The sequence below is a fragment of the Scyliorhinus torazame genome, chromosome 4 (assembly GCF_047496885.1).
Source record: "Scyliorhinus torazame isolate Kashiwa2021f chromosome 4, sScyTor2.1, whole genome shotgun sequence".
In the NCBI taxonomy this organism is placed as follows: domain Eukaryota; kingdom Metazoa; phylum Chordata; class Chondrichthyes; order Carcharhiniformes; family Scyliorhinidae; genus Scyliorhinus; species Scyliorhinus torazame.
Genome location: NC_092710.1, coordinates 114940572 through 114962395, shown reverse-complemented (window position 1 = coordinate 114962395; position 21824 = coordinate 114940572). Strand labels below are relative to the sequence as shown.

The 21824-nt window shown below is 48.8% G+C and overlaps 1 protein-coding gene across 1 annotated transcript in view; it reads left to right on the top strand.

Annotated features, from left to right (window-relative positions):
* The window catches only part of egln1a (egl-9 family hypoxia-inducible factor 1a), a 124361-nt gene extending 107947 nt beyond the window's left edge, over positions 1-16414 (top strand). The window contains exon 5 of the mRNA XM_072498526.1: positions 14928-16414. Within this exon, the coding sequence (XP_072354627.1) occupies positions 14928-14989 (62 nt within the window). The 3' untranslated portion in view covers positions 14990-16414. The remainder of the gene's footprint in view (positions 1-14927) is intronic.
* Positions 16415-21824: the final 5410 nt, after the last annotated feature.

The following is a 21824-nucleotide window of genomic DNA, read 5'->3' as shown; positions in this document are numbered from 1 at the left end:
CTCCATGCTAGTACTATCCGCCTCCGGGCTACCAGGGAAACAAAGGCCAGAATGTCTGCCTCTTTCTCCTCCTGGATTCCCGGATCGTGCGACACCCTGAAAATCACCACCTCTGGACTCAGCGCCACCCTTGCTACCTTGGACATGACATCAGCAAACCCCTGCCAAAATCCCCTCCGCTTTGGACATGCCCAGAACATGTGGACATGGTTCACTGGTCCTCCCGCACATTTTGCGGTCTTCCACCCCAAAGAATCTGCTCATCCGGGCCACTGTCATGTGGGCTCGGTGAACAACCTTGAATTGAATCAGGCTGAGTCTGGCACAAGTTGCGGTCGCGTTGACTCTACTCAATGCGTCCGCCCAAAGGCCCTCCTCTATCTCTCCCCCCAGCTCTGCCTCCCACTTTCGCTTCAGCTCCTCGGTCTGCGTCTCCTCTGATCCCATAAGTTCCTTGTAAATGTCAGAAACTCTCCCCTCACCTATCCATCCTCTGGAAACTACCCTGTCCTGAATCCCCCTTAGCGGCAGGAGTGGGAAGGTTGATATCTGTCTATGCAGAAAGTCCCGCACCTGCAGATATCACAATTCGTTCCCCCCCCCACCAATGCAAACTTCTCTTCCAGCGCCCTCATACTCGGAAAGCTCGCCTCTATAAACAAGTCCCCATCCTCTCAACCCCCACTCACCGCCATATTCGGAACCCCCCGTCCATCTTCCCCGGGGCAAACCGGTGATTATTGCAGATTGGGGACCAGACCGATGCTCCCACATATCTCCTCCATTGCTCCCAGACTCTCAAGGCCGCCACCACCATGGGGCTGGTGGAGTACCGCGCCGGCGGGAACGGTAGAGGCGCAGTTACCAGCGCCCCCAAACTTGAGCCCTTGCAAGAAGCCGCCTGCATAGGCACCCATTCCGACCCCCCCCCCCCCCCCAACCCACCAGCCACTTCCTAACCATGGCTATGTTAGCTGCCCAGTAATAATTGCTAAAGTTCGGCAGCGCCAGCCCTCCCTCTCCCCGACTCCACTCAAGCATTACCCTCCTTACTCGAGGGGATCTGACCCTCCATACAAAGCCCGCAATAACTTTATTGACCCGCTTAAAAAGGTCCGTGGAATGAAGGTGGAGAGACATTGAAAAACAAACAGGAATCTCGGGAGGACCGTCATTTTCACCGTTTGGACTCTCCCATCTCCGGAAATCATCTTTCATCTGATCCACCAACCGGGTCAAGTTCAATTTATGTAGCCGGTCCCAATTCCGCGCCACTTGAATACCTAGGTACCTGAAACAGTCCCCTACCAATCTAAACGGCAGTTCCCCCAGTCGCCTCTCCTGACCCCTCGCCTGGACCGCAAACATCTCGCTCTTCCCCATATTAAGCTTGTATCCTGAAAACCGGCCGAATTCCCCTAATATTCCCATGATTTCTTCCATCCCCTCAATTGGATCTGAAACATACAGAAGCAGGTCATCCGCACACAGCGAGACTCTGTGCACCACCCCACCCCTTCCCGGACCAGCCCCTTGAGGCCCACAGAGCAATTGCCAGCGGCTCTATAGCCAGCGCAAACAGCAGTGGGGAGAGGGGGCATCCCTGTCTTGTCCCCCGGTGCAGTCTAAAATAGTCCGAAGTCGTCCTGTTCATCTGTACACTTGCCACAGGAGCCTTGGACAGCAACCTGACCCAGTCAATAAAGCCCCTCCCAAATCCGAACCTCCCATAAATAATCCCACTCAACCCGGCCAAAAGCTTTTTCCGCATCCATCGCCACCACTACCTCCGCCTTCCTACTTTCCGGGGGCATCATGATCACGTTTAACAGCCTTCTTACATTAGCCACCAGCTGCCTGCCCTTAACGAACCCCGTCTGATCTTACACGATGACGTTCGGTACACAATCCTCAATCCTGGAGGCCAAAATTCTGGCCAACAGTTTGGCGTCTATGTTCAACAGGGAAATCGGCCTGTAAGACCCACATAGCTCCGGGTTCTTGTCCCGTTTCAGGATAAGCGAAATTGTGGCCTGTAACATCACCTGAGGCAAAATCCCTCTTTCCCTTGCCTCATTAAACACATTCATCAGCACCGATCCCAATACCCAATTACGGGCAGCACGGTAGCATTGTGGATAGCACAATTGCTTCACAGCTCCAGGGTCCCAGGTTCGATTCCGGCTTGGGTCACTGTCTGTGCGGAGTTTGCACATCCTCCCCGTGTGTGCGTGGGTTTCCTCCGGGTGCTCCGGTTTCCTCCCACAGTCCAAAGATGTGCAGGTTAGGTGGATTGGCCATGATAAATTGCCCTTAGTGTCCAAAATTGCCCTTAATGTTGGGTGGGGTTACTGGGTTATGGGGATAGGGTGGAGGTATTGACCTTGGGTAGGGTGCTCTTTCTAAGAGCCGGTGCAGACTCGATGGGCCGAATGGCCTCCTTCTACACTGTAAATTCTATGATTCTATGACCCCGGAGAACTTTTTGCAGAACACTGCTGGGTACCCATCCGGTCCTGGGGCCTTACCCGACTGCATGGCCTTCAAGCCCTTCACTATCTCCTCCAACCCGATCGGGGCCCCCAGCCCTTCTACCAGCTCCCTGTCCACCTTCGGGAAAGTCAGCCCTCCAGGAAGTGTCTCATCCCCTCCGGCCCCGCAGGGGGTTCCGACCTGTACAGCCTTCTGTAGAAATCCCCAAACTCCTTACTCACCCCTGACGAATCCCCAACTAAGTTCCCATCCCCATCAATAACTCCCTATTTCTCTAGCCGCCTCCCTCTTTCTGAGCTGCTGTGCAAGCATCCTGCTAGCCTTCTCACCAAACTCGTAGATCGCCCCCCTTGCTTTTCTGAGCTGTTCCACTGCCCTCCCTGGTTAACAAGCCGAACTCCGCCTGTAGCCTCCGCCGTTCCCTTAAAAGCCCTATCTTTGGAGTCTCCGTGTATCTCCTGTCGCCTTGTAGAATCTTATTTACCAGTTGGTCCATATCTGCCCTGTCCATCCTGTCCCTGTGAGCCCGGATCGAGATCAGCCCTCCTCTCACCACTGCCTTCAGCGCTTCCCAGACCACCGCTGCTGAGACCTCCCCCATATAATTTGCCTGCAGGTAATTTTGCATGTATTTCCTCAACCTCTCGCACACCGCTTCGTCCGCCAATAGCCCTACATCTAACCTCCATCGCGGGCGCTGGTTGCTACCTTTACTAACCTGCAGGTCAACCCAGTGTGGAGCATGGTCCGAGATTGTGTTCGCCGAGTACCCCGTGTCCACCACCCCTGGCAGCAAGGCCCGACCCAAAATAAAGAAATCAAGTATACCTTATGCACGTGGGAGTAGAAGGAGAACTCCTTCACCCTTGGCTGCCTAAATCTCAATGGATCTCCCCCCCCCCCCCCCCCCCAATCTGCTCTATGAACCCTTTCAGTTCCTTTGCCATTGCTGGCACCTTGCCAGTTTTCGAGCTGACCGATCGAGGCCGGGATCAATAACTATTAAAGTCTCCTCCCATGACCAGCTTGTGCGAGTCCAGGTCCGGCATCTTCCCCAACATCCTCTTTATAAATTCCACGTCATCCCAATTTGGCGCATATACATTAACCAGCACTACCTTCATCCCCTCCAGCTTATCACTAACCATAATATATCGACCCCCCACATCCGAAACTATTCTATCCACCTCAAATATCACCCGCTTATTAATCAAGATTGCAACCCCTCTAGTCTTTGTGTCCAGTCCCGAGTGGAAGACCTGACTGACCCAGCCTTTCCTCAATCTAACCTGGTCCACTACTCTAAGGTGCGTCTCCTGCAGCATTACCACGTCCGCCTTCAGTCCCCTCAGGTGAGCGAACACAGGCACCCTCTTAACCGGCCCATTTAACCCTTGAACATTCCAGGTGATCAGCCTAGTTGGCAGGCAAAGTGCCCACCCCCTTCCGCAAATCAGCCATCCCCTTTCTTGGGCCTGCCTCCAGCCCATGTGCCACGCCTCCTCCGGCCCGCCCCCATGCAGCCCCTGCCACCGACCTCCTCTCTGTCCCTCAACCGAAGTCCCTCCCTCGTCAACAGAACAACTACCGCCCCCCCCTCGCAACACCACTCTAAAACCTAACCCATAGAACAAACTAAGCATATGCACAACCCCCCCCCCCCCAACTGCGCTTCCATGAGCTAGCTCACCCAGCTAGCTTGGTGGCCCCCGCCACCGGCGCCAAAAAGTCTCCCACCTATTGTCCCCTCACTCCCCTCCCGCCCCGCTCATACAAACAAATTCCCTCATCCAACGATCCCCACACAATCACCCAGCTGAAAAGAAAAAACACCAAAACCCAAACAAGCACATCTCCATCCCACAAAAGTGCACATCAAAGAAAAAGGCATTGCCAACATTCACCAAAAAGAAAGCCCGAAAACGGAAAAACTTTCCCCCCCCTCCCCCCAATCTTAAACAGAACTCAAAAACAGAAGAGAATAAATAAAAACACCCCAATATGAGCCAACAAGTTGATTCAAAGTTCGAGAGTTCTCAGCCCACCATCAGTCCTTTTCTTTTCGCGAAGTCCAGTGCGTCTTCGGGCGACTCAAAATAATGATGCTGGTCCTCATATGTGACCCAGACACGAGCCAGATACAGCAGTCCAAACTTCACCTGTTTCTTGAAGAAGATTGACTTAACTTGGTTGAAGCCTGCCCTTTTCCTAGCCACCTCCACACTCGGGTCCTGGTACACCCGCAGGATACTGTTGTCCCACTTACAGCTCCGCGTTCGCTTGGCTCACTGAAGAATACGTTCCTTGTCCAGGAGCCTGTGGAATCTCACCACCATTGCCCTCGGAGGGACCCCGTTCGCTGCTTCCTCGCAAGCGCTCTGTACGCCTTGTCCATCTCCAAGGGTCGGGAGAATGTACCCTCCCTCAGCAGCTTTTCAAACATGCCCGTTACGTATGCCCCAGCATCAGCTCCCTCAGACCCTCCGGGAGCCCGACAATTCTTAAGTTCTGCCGGCGGGACCTATTCTCTAGGTCCTCCACCTTCTCCAGAAGCCTTTTCTGCTGGTCCCGCAGCATCCCCACCTCCAGCTCCACCGCAGTTTGATGCTCCTCCTGCTCAGCCAGCCTTCTCAACCTTCTGGATCGCCTGATCCTGGGCGTCCAGTCTGTGCTCCAGCTGATCAATCAACTCTTTAATTGGGTCTAGGCAGTCCCGTTTCTGCTTTGCAAAGCCATCCTAGATGACCTGCATCAACTGCTCCGTTGATCACTGGGCCGACACACCAGGGTCCGGTCCTCGGCCATGCTGTCTCCTGCTGCAGCCTCAGCACAGCTCTTGCCTATCTTTCTATTTCTGCCTTTTCGTGCACTTCTGGTTCTTTTCTCCATACACCAATACGTGGAAACGGTGCCCAATTGCCTCAGCCTTCGACTTTACAGCTTTAAACCGGTAAAAGTCGGGGGGAGAGATCCAAAGGTCTGACCAGAGTGGGAGCCACCAAATGTGTGACTTACTCCTTCATAGCCGCCACCGGAGTCCGTTGGTGGGCTTTCTTAACTATAGTGTCGGCATGGGGGTACCAGGACAGGTTGTTGGTAATCTGGACACCTAAAAACTTGAAGCTGTCAACCCTTTCTACTTCGTTCCCACTGATGTAGACCGGGGCATGTTCTCCTCTACGCTTCCTGAAATCGATGACAATCTCCTTCGTTTTGTTGACATTGAGGGAGAGATTATTGTCATCGCACCAGTTCACCAGATTCTCTATCTCATTCCTGTACTCTGTCTCATCATTGTTTGAAATCCGGCCCACTACGATGATGCCATCAGCAAATTTGAAAATCGAGTTGGAGGGAAATTTAGTCTCACAGTCATAGGTGTATAACGAGTATAGTAGGGGGCTGAGGACACAGCCTTGTGGGGCACCGGTGTTGAGGATGATCATGGAGGAGATATTGTTGCCTATCCTTACTGATTGTGGTCTGTGGGTTAGCAAGTTCATGAACCAGTCGCAGAGAGAAGAGCCCAGGCCACGGAGTTTGGAGATGAGTTTCGTAGGAATAATAGTGTTGAAGGCTGAGCTGTAATCAATAATTAGGAGTCTGACATAGGTGTCTTTGTTATTTAAGTGTTCCAGTGTTGAGTCTTCTAATTAGTTGCTGATAGAAGGACTAAGGGATACAGATTTTGGGCAAGAGATACAAGGGGAATGTGAGGAAGAACTTTTTTAATGGCCTGGAAAGCACTGCCCACAAGGGTGGTGGAAGCAGAAACAATTAAAGGTTTGAAAAAGAAATGATATGGACAATTGAAGGAAATAAACTTGCTTAATGAGTTTTACTCCACATTTGTGATGTTGAGGTACTCACACAATATGTCTTCTCCAAGGCTGCCTCTCCGTTAGTTTTCAAGCATGAAGCTCAATGGGAGCATCGTAGGTTTACAGACATTGGGCGGCACGGTAGCACAGTGGTTAGCACTGTTGCTTCACAGCGCAGGGGTCCCAGGTTCAATTCCCGGCTTGGGTCACTGTCTGTGCGGAGTCTGCACGTTCTCCCTGTGTCTGCGTGGGTTTCCTCTGGGTGCTCTGGTTTCCTCCCACAAGTCCAGAAAGACGTGCTGTTAGGTGAATTGGACATTCTGAATTCTCCCTCCGTGTACCCGAACAGGCGTCGGAGTCTGGCGACTGGATTTTCACAGTAACTTCATTGTAGTGTGAGCCTACTTGTGACTATTAATAAAAATTATTATTATATTATCTCTGTATAAAGCTAACTGCTCTCCTTTGCTAAAATAAATCAGCTTTTTTCACTTAACATTCTGATTTCTAATGATCCGATGAATACAGAATCTAAATTCTACAAACGGTTGACAGGAAAATTGGAGTAAATACATGAGGGAGAAAGGAATTGAAGGGTATGTTGATGGGTGAGGTGAAGATGGGCAGGAGGAGGCACAAATGGAGCATAAACACCTGTCTACCTCAGTTGGGCCGAAGAACCTGTTTTACTGTGCTGATTGTTCTATGTAATTCAATTTCATTTTTGCCTCTTGAGAGAACCTTTGCACATACTCTAACAGATATCCTTTGTAAAAGCTATAGGCTTGTGAATGAAAACATAAAATATTGGAAATGCATAGCAGGTCAGTCACCTTCTGTAAACAAAAAGGCATGTACTGACATTTCATAATTAATACTCCAATTAATACAGTAACAGAACTAAAGTCTGAAAGATGAGCATTTCAATGAGGTTGGACATTATGCAAGGAAAAATGGTGATTGGAGGAGAGCCAGTCGATGCACCAATCACCGCAGAGGCTGGTTCAATGGCATGCAAATGAGATGCAGGTTTACATATGTGGTGGACCGTAATGCTAGAGATTAAGGTCTGTGCCTGTAGTGAGAGTCTGTTTCTTTTTCACAGGATAGGTTCATTTACCATATTTTGCTTAAATTCTCTGTTTTACTTTCAGATCCGTTGAACCCTCAGCTTTTTTGCTCATCATACTATTTTCCCTTTTGCATTTTACTTTGTGTGGATCCCTACTATGTACTATGTAATACTACTATGTACTATAGCACACTGAACCCACCCCTTCATTCACCTGAGGAAGGAGCAGTGCTCCAAAAGCTAGTGATTCGAAACAAACCTGTTGGACTTTAACCTGGTGTTGTAAGACTTCTTACTTTAAGCACACTGTATTTCAATCCCCTAGCTGCGCTCTTCTATTTCTATAAAGAAATAAATACTTTAATTCCAAAACACGATTCACAACCACCAGACAGCTCAAAGTGCTTTCACAGTTAATGAAGTACTTTTTGATGTATAGTTACTGTTGTAAAGAGGAAACCCAGCAGCCAGTTTGTGCACAGCAAGCACCCACAAACATCAATGTGTTGATGACTAGATAATCTGTTTGTGATTTTGATTGAGGGATAAATATCAGTTGAAACATCAAGGATGACTGCCTTGCTCTTCTTTGAAATAGAAGCATTGGATCTTTGACATCAATCCAAGCAGACAGATGGGACCTCTGTTTAATGTCTCATCCGAAAGACGGCACCATAGACAGCACTCCCTCAGTTAGCCTTGATTTTTTACGCTCAAGCCCTGGAAACAGACTTGAATGCAGAACCTTGTGTCAGTCTCAATATTGAACATTAGTGGGTTATTCATAAGAGATTATGCCGATTGGAGGGAGAAGTCTGATCCAGCTCTTGGGAGGAGGAATGGGTTGTAGGGATTGGTGAAGTACGGCACTGATGGGGAGTGAAAAAGTATAGGGCAGTGGATGGTAATAAAAAGAACAATGGGAATGAAGACTTGAGGGAGAGGCAGGAACTTGGGTGAATTCAGGGAGAAAAGAGGAGAACAACACTTCTTGGGAGAATGACGGCGTCAACTAAGTAGTATGAAAGGTGGAATGGTAATTCCTGCCTACCATAAACCTGGGAAGATTGCCATCTTCTGGTTGGAGCAAGAATACCACTTGATTGGGTGTTTATGACAATTGAAAGAAGAGTCTCTGCAATGTGGTCTCTGCCAATGTTGTGGAGTTGGATGGAGTACATTATCTGGAAAAGGGAGATGCATTTTGGAACTAGAATGAAGCAATTGATATTGAGCTAACTTTTGAAATTTTTTTAAACAATCTTTATTCTTCCTTCCCCATTTCTTGAGGCAATGATTTGTACAATACTACTGGCATTGGCAGCACTTTAATATCTTCCCTTAGCTGATGATCCTCTTTTATGAGCTCAATTGCTGTTATAGTGCGGGACGCAGTGGTTGCTGGTTAAGTGTTTTATTTTTACCTGTATTTAAGTTGGGCGGTTGCTAAACCCGAGACACTGCACTTGTAGTGTCCGCCACCCTTCCACCTCCTCCAACCTAAGGGGGTGAGTGAATATCAGGTAAGCTCTTTCTTTCTTTTTCTTGTTTCATCCGCAAGGTATCTAGAGGGGATGGCAGGGAAGGCAGTGCAATGTTCCTCCTGCAGAATGTTTGAGATGAGGGACGTCGTCAGTGTCCCTGCTGATTTCACCTGTGGGAAGTGCACCCATCTCCAGCTCCTCAGAAACCGCGTTAGGGAACTGGAGCTCGAGTTGGATGAACTTTGGATCATTCGGGAGGCAGAGGTGGTCATAGATAGTAGCTTCAGGGATGTAGTTACTCTGAAAAATGAAGATAGATGGGTGACGGTGAGAGGGGCTGGGAGGAAGCAGTCAGTTCAGGGATCCCCTGTGGCCGTTCCCCTTAGTAACAAGTATACCGCTTTGGATACTGGTTGGGGGGGGGGGGGGTACTTACCAGGGGTAAGCCACGGTGACCGGATCTCCAGCACTGAGTCCATCCCTGTGGCTCAGAAGGGAAGGGGGGAGAGCAGGAGAGCAATAATTATTGGGGACTCAATAGTTAGAGGGACAGATAGACGGTTCTGTGGCAACGAGACTCACGGATGGTATGTTGCCTCCCGGGTGCCAGGGTCCGTGACGTCTCGGACCATGGTTTCAGAATCCTTAAGGGGGAGGGGGAACAGTCACAAGTCGTGGTACACATCGGTACCAACGACATAGGTAGGGATAGGGAAGGGGATTTAAAGCAGGAATTTAGGGAGCTAGGGTAGAAGCTGAGAGCCAGGACAAACCATGTTGTCATCTGTGGTTTGTTGCCGGTGCCACGAGCTAGTGAGGTGAGGAACAGGGAGAGAGTGCAGATAAACACGTGGCTGCAGGGATGGTGTAGGAGGGAAGATTTCAGTTATGTGGATAATTGGAACACATTCTGGGGAAGGTGGGACCTGTACAAACAGGACGGTTTGCACCTGAATCAGAGGGGCACCAATATCCTTGGAGGGAAATTTGCTATGGCTCTTCGGGGGGGTTTAAACTAATTTGTCAGGGGGATGGGAAAACGAGCTGTAGTCCAGAAGCCAGTGTTGAGAGTCGTGAGGTACTGAGGAGGATATCAAGGTCGCTGGAGTGTACCGACAGGCAGGAAGGTGGATTAAAGTGTGTCTACTTTAATGCAAGGAGCATCTGGAATAAGGTAGGTGAACTTGGAGCGTGGATTGGTACTTGGGACTACGATGCTGTGGCCATTACAGAGACATGGTTAGAACAGGGTCAGGAATGGTTATTGGACGTTCTGGGGTATGGATGTTTCAGTAAGAGTAGGGAAGGTGGTAAAAGAGGTGGAGGAGTAGCATTGTTAATCAAGGACAGTTTAACGGCTGCAGAAAGACAGTTCGAGGGTGATCTGCCTACTGAGGTAATATGGACTGAAGTTAGAAATAGGAAAGGAGCGGTCACATTGTTAGGAGTTTTCTATAGGCCCCCAAATAGTAACAGAGATGTGGAGGAAGAAATTGCAAAACAGATTATGGATAGGTGTGGAGGTCTCAGGGTAGTTGTCATGGGTGACTTTAACTTTCCAAATATTGATTGGAACCTCTATAGGTCGAACAGTTCGGATGGGGCAGTTTTTGTACAGTGTGTGCAGGAGGGTTTCCTGACACAATATGTGGATAGGCCGACAAAGGGGGGGCCACATTGGATTTGGTACTGGTTAATGAACCGGGCCAAGTGTTAGATTTGTTTGTGGGAGAGCACTTTGGAGATTGTGACCACAATTCGGTGTCTTTCACTATTGCAATGGAGAGGTATAGGGCCATACGGCAGGGCAAGGTTTATAATTGGGGGAGGGGATTAAGATGCGATTAGGCAATAATTAGGGAGCATAAGATGGGAACAGAAACTGTCGGGGAAAGGCACAAATGAAAAATGGAGCTTGTTCAAGGAACAAATACTGCGTGTCCTTGATAGGCATGTCCTGTCAGGCAGGGAGGAAATGGCCGTGTGAGGGAACCATAGTTCACAAAAGAGGTTGAATGTCTTGTCAAGAGGAAAAAGGAAGCGTATGTAAGGATGAGAAAACAAGGTTCAGCTGGGTCGCTTGAGGGTTACAAGGTAGCAAGGAATGAGCTAAAAAAAAAAGGGCGTAGGAGAGCTAGGAGGGGGCATGAGAAGTCCTTGGCGGGTCGGATCAAGGAAAACCCCAAGGCTTTTTACTCTTATGTGCGAAATAAAAGAATGACCAGGGTGAGGTTAGGGCCGGTCAAGGGCAGTAGTGGGAACTTGTGCATGGAGTCAAAGGAAATAGGAGAGGCATTGAATGAATACATTTCTTCAGTGTTCACCAAGGAGAGGGGCTATGTTTTTGAGGATGAGGGTGTGATACAGGCGGGTAGGCTGGAGGAGGTAGATGTTCTGAGGGAAGCTGTATTAGCAATTTTGAAAAACCTGAGGGTCGACAAGTCCCCTGGGCCAGATGGGTAATATCCTAGGATTCTTTGGGAGGCAAGGGATGAGATTGCAGAGCCTTTGGCTTTGATCTTTGGGTCCTCACTGTCCACGGGGATCGTGCCAGAGGACTGGAGAGTGGCGAATGTTGTTCCTCTGTTCAAGAAAGGGAGTAGGAATGACCCTGGTAATTATATGCCGGTTAGTCTTACTTCGGTGGTCGGTAAGTTAATGGAAAAGGTCCTGAGAGATGGGATTAATGACCATTTGGAAAGATGCAGCTTAATCCGGGATAGTCAACACGGATTCGTGAAGGGTAAGTCTTGCCTCACAAATTTGATTGAATTCTTAGACGAGGTAACTAAGTGTGTAGATGAAGGCAGAGCAGTTGATGTCGTATACGTGGATTTCAGTAAGGCGTTTGATAAGGTTCCCCATGGTCGACTCATGAAGAAAGTAAGGAGGTGTGGGATAGAGAGAAATTTTCCCAATTGGATAAGTAACTGGCTATCACATAGAAGACAGAGGGTGGTGGTGGATGGAAAATTTTCAGACTGGAGACCAGTTACCAGCGGTGTACCGCAGGGATCAGTGCTGGGTACTCTGCTATTTGTGATTTTTATAAATGACTTGGAGGAGGGGACTGAAGGGTGGGGTCAGTTAATTTACTGATGACATCAAGATTGGGGGAGTAGATTGGAAGCAAAGAGACATTGATAGGACGCAGAGCTGGGCCGAAAAATGGCAAATAGAGTTTAACCCTGATAAGTGCGAGATGATTCATTTTGGTAGGACAAATTTGAATGCGGATTACAGGATTCTGAGGAATGTGGAAGAACAGCGAGATCTTGGGGTTCATGTCCACAGACCTCTGAAGGTTGCCACTCAAGTGGATAGAGCCGTGAAGAAGGCCTATAGTGTGTTAGCGTTTATTAACAGGGGGATTGAGTTTAAGAGCCGCGGGGTTATGCTGCAACTATACATGACCCTGGTGAGACCACATTTGGAGTATTGTGTGCATTCTGGTCACCTCGCTATAGGAGGGATGTGGAAGCATTGGAAAGGTGCAAAGGAGATTTACCAGGATGCTGCCTGGTTTGGAGGGTAGGTCTTATGAGGAAAGGTTGAAGGAGCTAGGGCTTTTCTCTTTGGATCGGAGGAGGATAAGAGGCGACTTAATAGAGGTTTATAAGATAATGAGGGGGATAGATAGAGTGGACGTTCAGACTATTTCCTCGGGTGGATGTAGCTGTAACAAGGGGGCATAACTATAAGATTCAGGGTGAGCGATATAGGAAGGATGTCCGAGGTAGGTTCTTTACTCAGAGAGTGGTTAGGGTGTGGAATGGACCGCCTGCTGTGATAGTGGAGTCGGACACTTTAGGAACTTTCAAGCGGTTATTGGAGCACACCAGAATGACAGGGAGTGGGATAGCTTGATCTTGGTTTCGGACAAAGCTCGGCACAACATTGAGGGCTGAAGGGCTTGTTCTGTGCTGTACTGTTCTATGTTCTAATTGTCAGCAACAACTGATTCTATCCTCTCTGATCTCCACTGTTTCCTGCGTGGGTCACTGCATGAGGAGCAAGAACCTTTGATCAGGACTGTGTCATTTCTGACAACCTGTGTGTTGGCAGTTCAGAAGATTCACCTTTATTCCTCCACCTGGTACTGTTATTATTCTTCCTGTTCCTTTAACTTGGATCTCCCATAAATCTTCAACATTTCTTCTCCATCCTATGGTATTACATGATTGTCCAGTTTCAGTACCTTTAACTGCACATATACAGTACTTTTGCTTCAGTAATAAATGCAGTCCCCACTCTATCTCTTCGCTCCAGAGTCCCCACCCTACCTCTGTCCCCAATTCATCCTCCCATTTTTGTTTGGTCTCGTCCAGTGGTGTTCGAGCTCTGTCCAGTAACTGTCCGTATATTTTCCCACATAGCCCCTCCCTCCTTGCTGCATGTGCCTATTTGGCCCTCTCGTAGTGTGGTTTCTGGGCCCCCGGGATACCCGACTGTGTCTTTACGGAGGAAGTATTTTATTTGGAGGTGTCTCATTTCCTGTCCTTTTGTTAGTTTCCACTTCCTCGTCAGTTCATCCAGCGTCGCCAGTCTGTGCCCGACGTAAACGTCCCCCACCATCAGTGTGCCCCCATCCGACCTCCATCATTTGAAGGTGGTATCTAGCATGGCTGGGGGGAACCTGCGATTGCCGCAGATGGGGGCCATGGGGGGACATTTTAGTTAGCCCGAAGTGTTGTCTTAGTTGGGCCCATGTTCCCAGTGTGGCCACTATCACTGGACCAGTTGTGTATCTTGTAGAGGGGAATGGGAGTGCTGCTGTAGCCAGGGCCCAGAGGGTCATTCCTTTTCAGGAGGCCTCCTCCATCTGTACCCACTGTGTGCCGGGTTTGTGTCCTCATCCCCATACTCTCTCTGCCGTTGCTGCCAGTAGTAGTATTGTAGGTTCGGTAAAGCCAATCCCCCTTTGATTTTCCTTTGCACTCTCGGTTTGGGAATTCTCAGGTTCTTACCTCCCCACACAAATGCCAAGATTAGACTGTCTACATTTTGGAAAAAGGCCTTGTGGATGAAGCTCGGTATGGATCTAAACAGGAAGAGGAACCTCGGCAGTACGTCCATCTTTTTTTTGCCTAATTTAGAGTACCCAATTATTTTTTTTCCCATTAAGGGGCAATTTAGTGTGGCCAATCCACCTAACCTGCACATCTTTGGGTTGTGGGGGTGAAACCCATGCAGACATGGGGAGAATGTGCAAACACCTCACGGACAGTGACCCAGGGCCGTGATTCGAACCCGGGTCCTCAGCGCCGTAGTCCCAGTGCTAACCACTGCGCCACGGCAGGTACGTTCATCTTGATCGTCTGCACTCCCCCCGCCAGGGAGAGTGGGAGTGAGCCCCACCTCTGTCGGTCCTTTTTTACTTCCTCCACCAGGCTGGTCAGGTTCCATTTGTGGATCTGTGTCCAATGTCTGGATGCCCAGGTAATGGAATCTGTGTTGGGCCGTATTAAACAGCCCAACAGCTGTGCTCCTCCCCCATTTGGGTTCACTGGGAATGCCCCACTTTTGCCCAGGTTAAGTGTGTAGCCCGAAAAGGTTCCAAACTCCTTCAGGATTTGGAGTACTGCCTTCAGTCCCTCCTGTGGCTTCAAGACATAGACGAGCAGGTCATCTGCATATAGTGAATCTCTGCTGACCTGTGTTTCTGTAATGCAATGCTGTGTGAATTTCTAATGTCTCAAATGATATGCTTGTTACAATTACAATCTTAATTGTAGCTATTAATTTAAAAAATCACTTGGTGACTGATATGGTTTTGGATTGGTTACCTGTTGGAACAACTTGCAAGTTAAAATCTGGATGTATGTGTCTGTTGAGAAAATACCTTTAAACTTGCATCTCTTTCCAGCTGATCACAACGCAGTTCTGCAAGACCAGGGCCAACTTCTGCTTCTGCCTAAATACAGAAGTGGCGTTGTGGGCACATGTGGATTCAAGTGCAAGGAGAAAATAGATGTATTTATTTAAATCGCTTGTGTACTTTGCAATATTCTACTTTGGTACAAATATTTGTTTTATTTTATTTCATTGTGGCTGCAGGTGAAAAGGGAGTAAAAGTTGAATTAAATAAGCCTTCAGAACACAGTTTGAAAGAAGCTTGACACTTCTCCTTTCCAGTGAGTTCTAAGATTTATCAAATGAATGTCACCCAAGTGAGTGGATGAAGAATATAACACTCGTGATTGAAGATGGGAATGCAGCAACAAAATCTCATCTGGACCTTGAATTCTGAGGCTTTGCACTGTACTAACTCTTGGGTGTACTTGTTTCAAGTGACGAATGCCATGGTTGAAACAGTAATGGAAATTCTCAAGCTGCGCAGAGGTGCATGGAATTGTTCAAATGCTCTTAATTTGTCAATTATATTTTATCTGCTAGTCATGGACTGCAGTTTCTTCATTGTTAATTGGAGTTTGGAATAATTTGATGAATTAAATTCATGGTGAATTGCAGTATTGATATCCACGAGGAAAGGATTGATTTTTCTCCCTGATTTCGCCAGTAGAGCAACTTAATTCACTGGAGAGAAAATACAAACATTTTAGATTTAATTGCAATGTATCTAATACTCTAACTTTAGCAGCAGGTAAATTACCTCTAGTTATGAAGAAGAAGAATGACCATTCCTCCAATTGTGAGCAGCAAAAACAATCACACTCGGTTTGACCTCTCTTCTGTTTTCCCTCGTCTTATTCTATTCCTTGATCTTGTGTTTTTTTCAAGCTCCTTGTAATTTTGAGATTTTTTTTAAACCATCAGTAGTGCCTCCAGTTCTTGTTGTAGTGGATTTCCTGCAACTATAGCTTATCTGCCACCAGAACGGTTGTTGTGGTTTCTGGCGACAGAGTATTGGAGGGAGCAACTGATGAAGATGTTATTGCTACACTTAAAGCGATGGGTTGAAGCATCTGAAGGCTAAACTATTTGCAATATAGAGATATTCTAAAAACAATCATCTAAAAATAAAACATTTTTGGACATGTTAGCCAGTATCTAGATACATAATCTTAAACCAAGATGTTGGAACGCTTGAATTGGTTTGAATGCTGGTCTGTTTTTATCTTGTGTACTTTTTTAAACTAAGGTTTTGAAGCAGTGTTTCAAAACAGTGACAATAATCTCCTTGTTTTCTCCAATCATTCTAAAGTTCCTTATTTGAATGCAGAATAATTAGTGAACCAATTTTATATGCAGCTGCATTTTATATTCTGGTTAATCCTTCCTGGCGGTGTTCAGTTTGGGTACTTTTCTCTTTGAAGCTGCATCTACATAATGTTATGTCACAAGTATTCAGCATTTGGAGACCAATCAATACCATGGTGCTTTGATACCTTCTCCATGTGGTAAGCACCTGCCTGATCTCTTTTTCTGACAATATATTTTAGAATGCCCTGTGACATGAGAGCTGCATAGCAAAGAGCATGGATATAAGATAAGAGTTGCTAATTACTATTGTTTGAACATTATAATATAAAAGTGTTAATTATGAAATAAACTGACAGCTTGCACAAGTTGCAAAAATGTAATCCTTTGTTGTTTCCTTTTTTAAAAAATATATTTTATTAAAGTTTTTCATACACAATTTTTTTTCCCCTTACACATCAAACAAAAAGAAAAGTTAACAGTACAAGTCACATGATAACTACAATCTAATAATGAGTAACTAACTAACATGGTAAACTAACCAAATAACATAAAATGAAACTCCCCTCCCTCCCTTCCCCCCCTCCCCCCTGGGTTGCTGCTGCTGGTCATCTATCTTCCCTCTAACGTTCCGCTAGGTAGTCGAGGAACGGTTGCCACCGTCTGGTGAACCCTTGAGCCGATCCTCTCAGCGCAAACTTAATCTGCTCCAGTTTTATGAACCCCGCCATATCGTTTATCCAGGCCTCCAGACCGGGGGGTTTCGCTTCCTTCCACATGAGTAAAATCCTACGCCGGGCTACGAGGGACGCAAAGGCCACGACATCGGCCTCTTTCGCCTCCTGCACTCCCGGCTCATCCGCAACTCCAAATAAAGCTAACCCCCAGCCTGGTTTGACCCGGACCTTCACCACCTTCGAGATCACTCCCGTCACTCCCCTCCAATACCCCTCCAGTGCCGGGCACAGCCAAAACATATGCGTGTGGTTTGCTGGGCTTCCGCCGCACCTCCCACACTTGTCCTCCACTCCGAAGAACCTGCTCAACCTTGCTCCCGTTATGTGTGCTCTATGCAGCACCTTAAATTGAATCAGGCTAAGCCTGGCACACGAGGAAGAGGAATTTACCCTGCTTAGGGCATCAGCCCACAAACCCTCCTCTATCTCCTCCCCGAGCTCTTCTTCCCATTTTCCTTTCAGTTCGCCCACCAGCTCCTCCCCTTCTTCTCTCATCTCTCGGTATATCTCTGACACCTTGCCCTCCCCGACCCACACCCCCGAAAGCATTCTATCCTGGATCCCCTGTGTCGGGAGCAATGGAAATTCCCTCACCTGTTGTCTTGTGAACGCCCTCACCTGCATATACCTAAAGAAATTTCCCCGGGGCAGCTTATACTTTTCCTCCAACGCTCCCAAGCTCGCAAACGCCCCGTCTATAAATAAATCTCCCACCCTCCTAATTCCCAACTGGTGCCAGCTCTGGTCCTCCATCCATCCTCCCTGGGGCAAACCTATGGTTGTTCCTAATTGGGGACCCCACCAAGGCTCCCAGCACACCTCTCTGTCGCCTCCATTGCCCCCATATATTTAATGTTGCCGCCACCACTGGGTTCGTGGTAAATTTTTGTTGGTGAGAACGGTAGTGGCGCCGTCACCAGCGCCTCTAGACTCGTCCCTTTACAGGACCCAGCTAACAAATCCGTCCCCGAACCCGAACCTCCTCAGCACCTCCCATAGATACTCCCACTCCACCCTATCAAATGCCTTCTCTGCATCCATTGCCGCCACTATCTCTGCCTCCCCCTCTGCTGGGGGCATCATTATCACCCCTAATAGCCGTCGCACGTTGACATTTAGTTGTCTACCCTTTACGAATCCTGTCTGGTCTTCGTGCACCACCCCCGGGACACAGTCCTCTATCCTCGTTGCCAGCACCTTTGCTAGCAATTTGGCGTCCACATTTAGTAGTGAAATAGGCCTATAGGACCCGCACTGCAGCGGATCTTTATCCCGCTTCAAAATTAGCGATATCGTCGCCTCTGACATTGTCGGGGGTAGAGTCCCCCTTCCCTGGCCTCGTTAAAAGTCCTCACCAACAGCGGGGCCAGCAAGTCCACATATTTTCTATAAAATTCCACCGGGAACCCATCCGGTCCCGGGGCCTTCCCTGCCTGCATGTTCCCCAGCCCCTTGGTAACCTCGTCCACCCCAATTGGTGCCCCCAGGCCTTCCACCTCCTGCTCCTCCACCCTCGGGAACCTTAATTGGTCCAAAAACTGCCGCATCTCCTCTTTTCCCTCCGGGGGTTGGGACCTATAAAGTCTTTCGTAAAAGGTCTTAAACACCTCGTTTATCTTCCCTGCTCTCCGCACCGTAGCTCCCTTTTCATCTCTAATTCCCCCTATCTCCCTCGCCGCTGTCCTCTTTCGCAGCTGATGGGCCAACAGGCGACTAGCCTTTTCCCCATATTCATATCTCATCCCCTGTGCCTTCCTCCACAGCACCTCCGCCCTCCTAGTGGTCAGAAGGTCGAACTCCGTCTGGAGTCGTCGTCTCTCCCTGTATAGTCCCTCCTCCGGGGCCTCCGCATATTCTTTATCCACCTTTAAAATCTCCCCCAGTAATCTTTCCCTTTCCTTGGCCTCTATTTTCCCTTTGTGGGCCCTGATGGAGATCAGCTCTCCTCTGACCACCGCCTTTAGTGCTTCCCATACTACTCCCACTCGGACCTCCCCGTCGTCATTGGCCTCCAGGTATCTCTCGATACATCCCCGCACCCTTCCACAGACTCCCTCATCCGCCAACAATCCCACATCTAATCGCCAGAGTGCACGCTGCTCCCTCTCCTCTCCTAGTTCCAGGTCCACCCAATGTGGGGCATGATCTGAGACAGCGATGGCTGAGTACTCAGTTTCTTCCACCCTCGAGATCAACGACCTTCCCAAAACAAAAAAATCTATCTGGGAGTACACCTTGTGAACATGGGAGAAGAAGGAGAACTCCTTGGTCTTCGGTCTAACAAATCGCCATGGATCCACTCCCCCCATTTGGTCCATAAACCCCTTGAGCACCTTGGCCGCTGCCGGCCTTCTTCCGGTCCTAGATCTAGATCTATCTAACCCTGGGTCCAGCACGGTGTTGAAGTCTCCCCCCATTATCAAGTTTCCTACCTCCAGGTCCAGAATACGTCCCGGCATCCGCTTCATGAATCCCGCGTCATCCCAATTCGGGGCATATATGTTAACCAACATGACCTCCGTTCCCTCCAATCTGCCACTCACCATCACATATCTGCCTCCACTATCTGCTACAATGCTCCTAGTGTCGAATGATGCCCGTTTCCCCACCAGTATGGCCACCCCTCTATTCTTTGCATCCAGCCCTGAATGGAACACCTGTCCCACCCATCCTTTCCTGAACCTAATTTGGCCCGCCACCTTCAGGTGCATCTCCTGAAGCATAGCCACGTCTGCCCTCAGTCCTTCCAAGTGCGCGAACACTCGGGCCCTTTTAATTGGTCCATTTAGGCCTCTCACGTTCCACGTGATCAGCCGCACTGGGGGGGCTACCTGCCCCCTTCCCCTGTCGACTAACCATCACCCTCTCTAGGCCAGTCCCACGTCCCGGTTCCGCGCTCCCACCCGTTCCCCAGGTGGCACATTCCAGCCCTGACCACCCTTTAACCAGTTCCTCTTTGATTTCTGCAGCAGCAACCCAGTTATCCTTCCCCCCCCCCCCCCTGCTAGATCCCCATCTAGCGTGATTGCTCCCCCCATATTACTTCCGAAAGTCAGCTGACTTCAACTGACCCCGGCTTCTCCCGCTCACCCCTTGACCCCCCCGTGTGGGGAACTCCCATCTACCTTGCGCCTATCTTCCCGCCATCACCTTTCTGGCGTGGGAACAAGGACAGTAGGCCCCATATTCTCTGTAGTTGTCCCACCCCTTGTGGCGCAGCTCCCTCTACCGCCCCACTCCCATTCCTCATCCCCCACCTATGTCTCTTCTTTCCCCCCACCGACGTCCACATTTCTTAGTTCCCCCCCCCCCTCCCCAATTTACATCCCTATATAAACCGACAGTGTCATTTCCCCTCTAAGATCAGTCCCTCAGTTCCGATCCAGTTTCTCGTCTTTAATAAAGGTCCATGCTTCTTCCGCCGTTTCGAAGTAGTGATGTCTCTCCTGGTACGTGACCTATAGTCGCGCCGGCTGCAGCATCCCGAACTTCACCTTCTTCTTGTGTAGCACCTCCTTGGCTCGATTAAAACTTGCCCTCCTTCTCGCCACCTCCGCACTCCAATCCTGGTACACCCGTACCACCACATTCTCCCATCTACTACTCCGTACCTTTTTGGACTATCTCAGAACCACTTCTCTATCATTGAAGCGATGAAATCGCACGATTGTCGCCCTAGGTGGTTCTTCCGCTTTGGTCTCCTCGCAGGGACCCGATGAGCTCCTTCCACTTCCAAGGGGCCCGAAGGGGCCTCAGCTCCCATCAGCGAGCTTAGCATCGTGCTCACGTAAGCCCCGCAGTCCGCTCCTTCCACTCCCTCAGGGAGACCCAGGATCCGAAGGTTCTTCCTTCGTGCTCTATTTTCTAGGGCCTCAATCCTTTCAATGCACTTTTTGTGGAGCGCCTCGTGCGTCTGTGTTTTGACCGCCAGGCCCAGGATCTCGTCTTCATTATCCGTCACCTTCTGCTCCACCACGCGGAGCTCCGTCTCCTGGGTCTTTTGTGCCTCCTTCAGCCCCTCAATTGCCTGTAGCATCGGGGTCAGCACCTCCTTCTTAAGTAGCTCCACACACCATCTTAAAAATTCATCTTGATCGGGCCCCCATGTCGCCTGGGCTTTCTCCGCCACCATCTTGCTTCTTTTTTCCTCCTGTCCCTTTCCTCGAGGATTCTTCGCGATGTAGCCACCGCCGCCGATATTTTTCTCTTGCGATGGGGGGGACTCCCTGTTAACTCACCCCACACCGGGTTTCGTCCTGAAAAAATTCCCCGTTGGGGCTCTTAAAAGAGCCCGAAGGTCCGTTTGAGCTGGAGCCGCCGAAACGTGCGGCTTAGCTGGGCATCGCCGCAACCGGAAGTCCCTTTGTTGTTTCCTGAAAGCAAGTGTGATTTCCTTAACTATAATATTTTTTGAAATATAATTGATGTTATGAGATTGTTGGATAATATGACCAACTTGCTGATATAAATTTAAGATGACATTTCTGGTAAAGAATTATTGCCTATTCAACGTGAGAAAGCGAACATTGGAAAATGATTAGGAATTAGGAGCAAAAGTAGGCAATGCAGCCCTTTCAGCCTACTCTGCCATTCAATCAAGATCATGGCTGACCTCTTTCGGGTCTCAATACTGTTCCTCATATTCCTTTTTAAAATATTTTTATTCATGGCATTTAACAAACATGCACAGAATATCAGAAGAACAACACATCATCCCAATAAACCGCGGTGGGGTTGCTGACTGCCACTCCAGCAGAATTCTTCACCGGGCAATCAGAGACGCGAAGCCCACAACATCCTTCCCACCAACGCCTCACCTCCACGTTCGCCGCCCATTAATAATGTAGCAGGTTCGGCAACACCAACGCTCCCTTCTGCCTCTGTCTCTGTAACAGGATCCTCTTAACCCTTGGCACCCTCCCTACTCATACAAAGTCTGAAATAATCATATCCAGTTTTCGAAAGAAGGCCTTCGGTACAAAGATCGGGAGTGTCTGGAATATGAACAGAAACCTCGGCAGAATGTTCATCTTCGCCACTTGGACCCTCCCTGCCA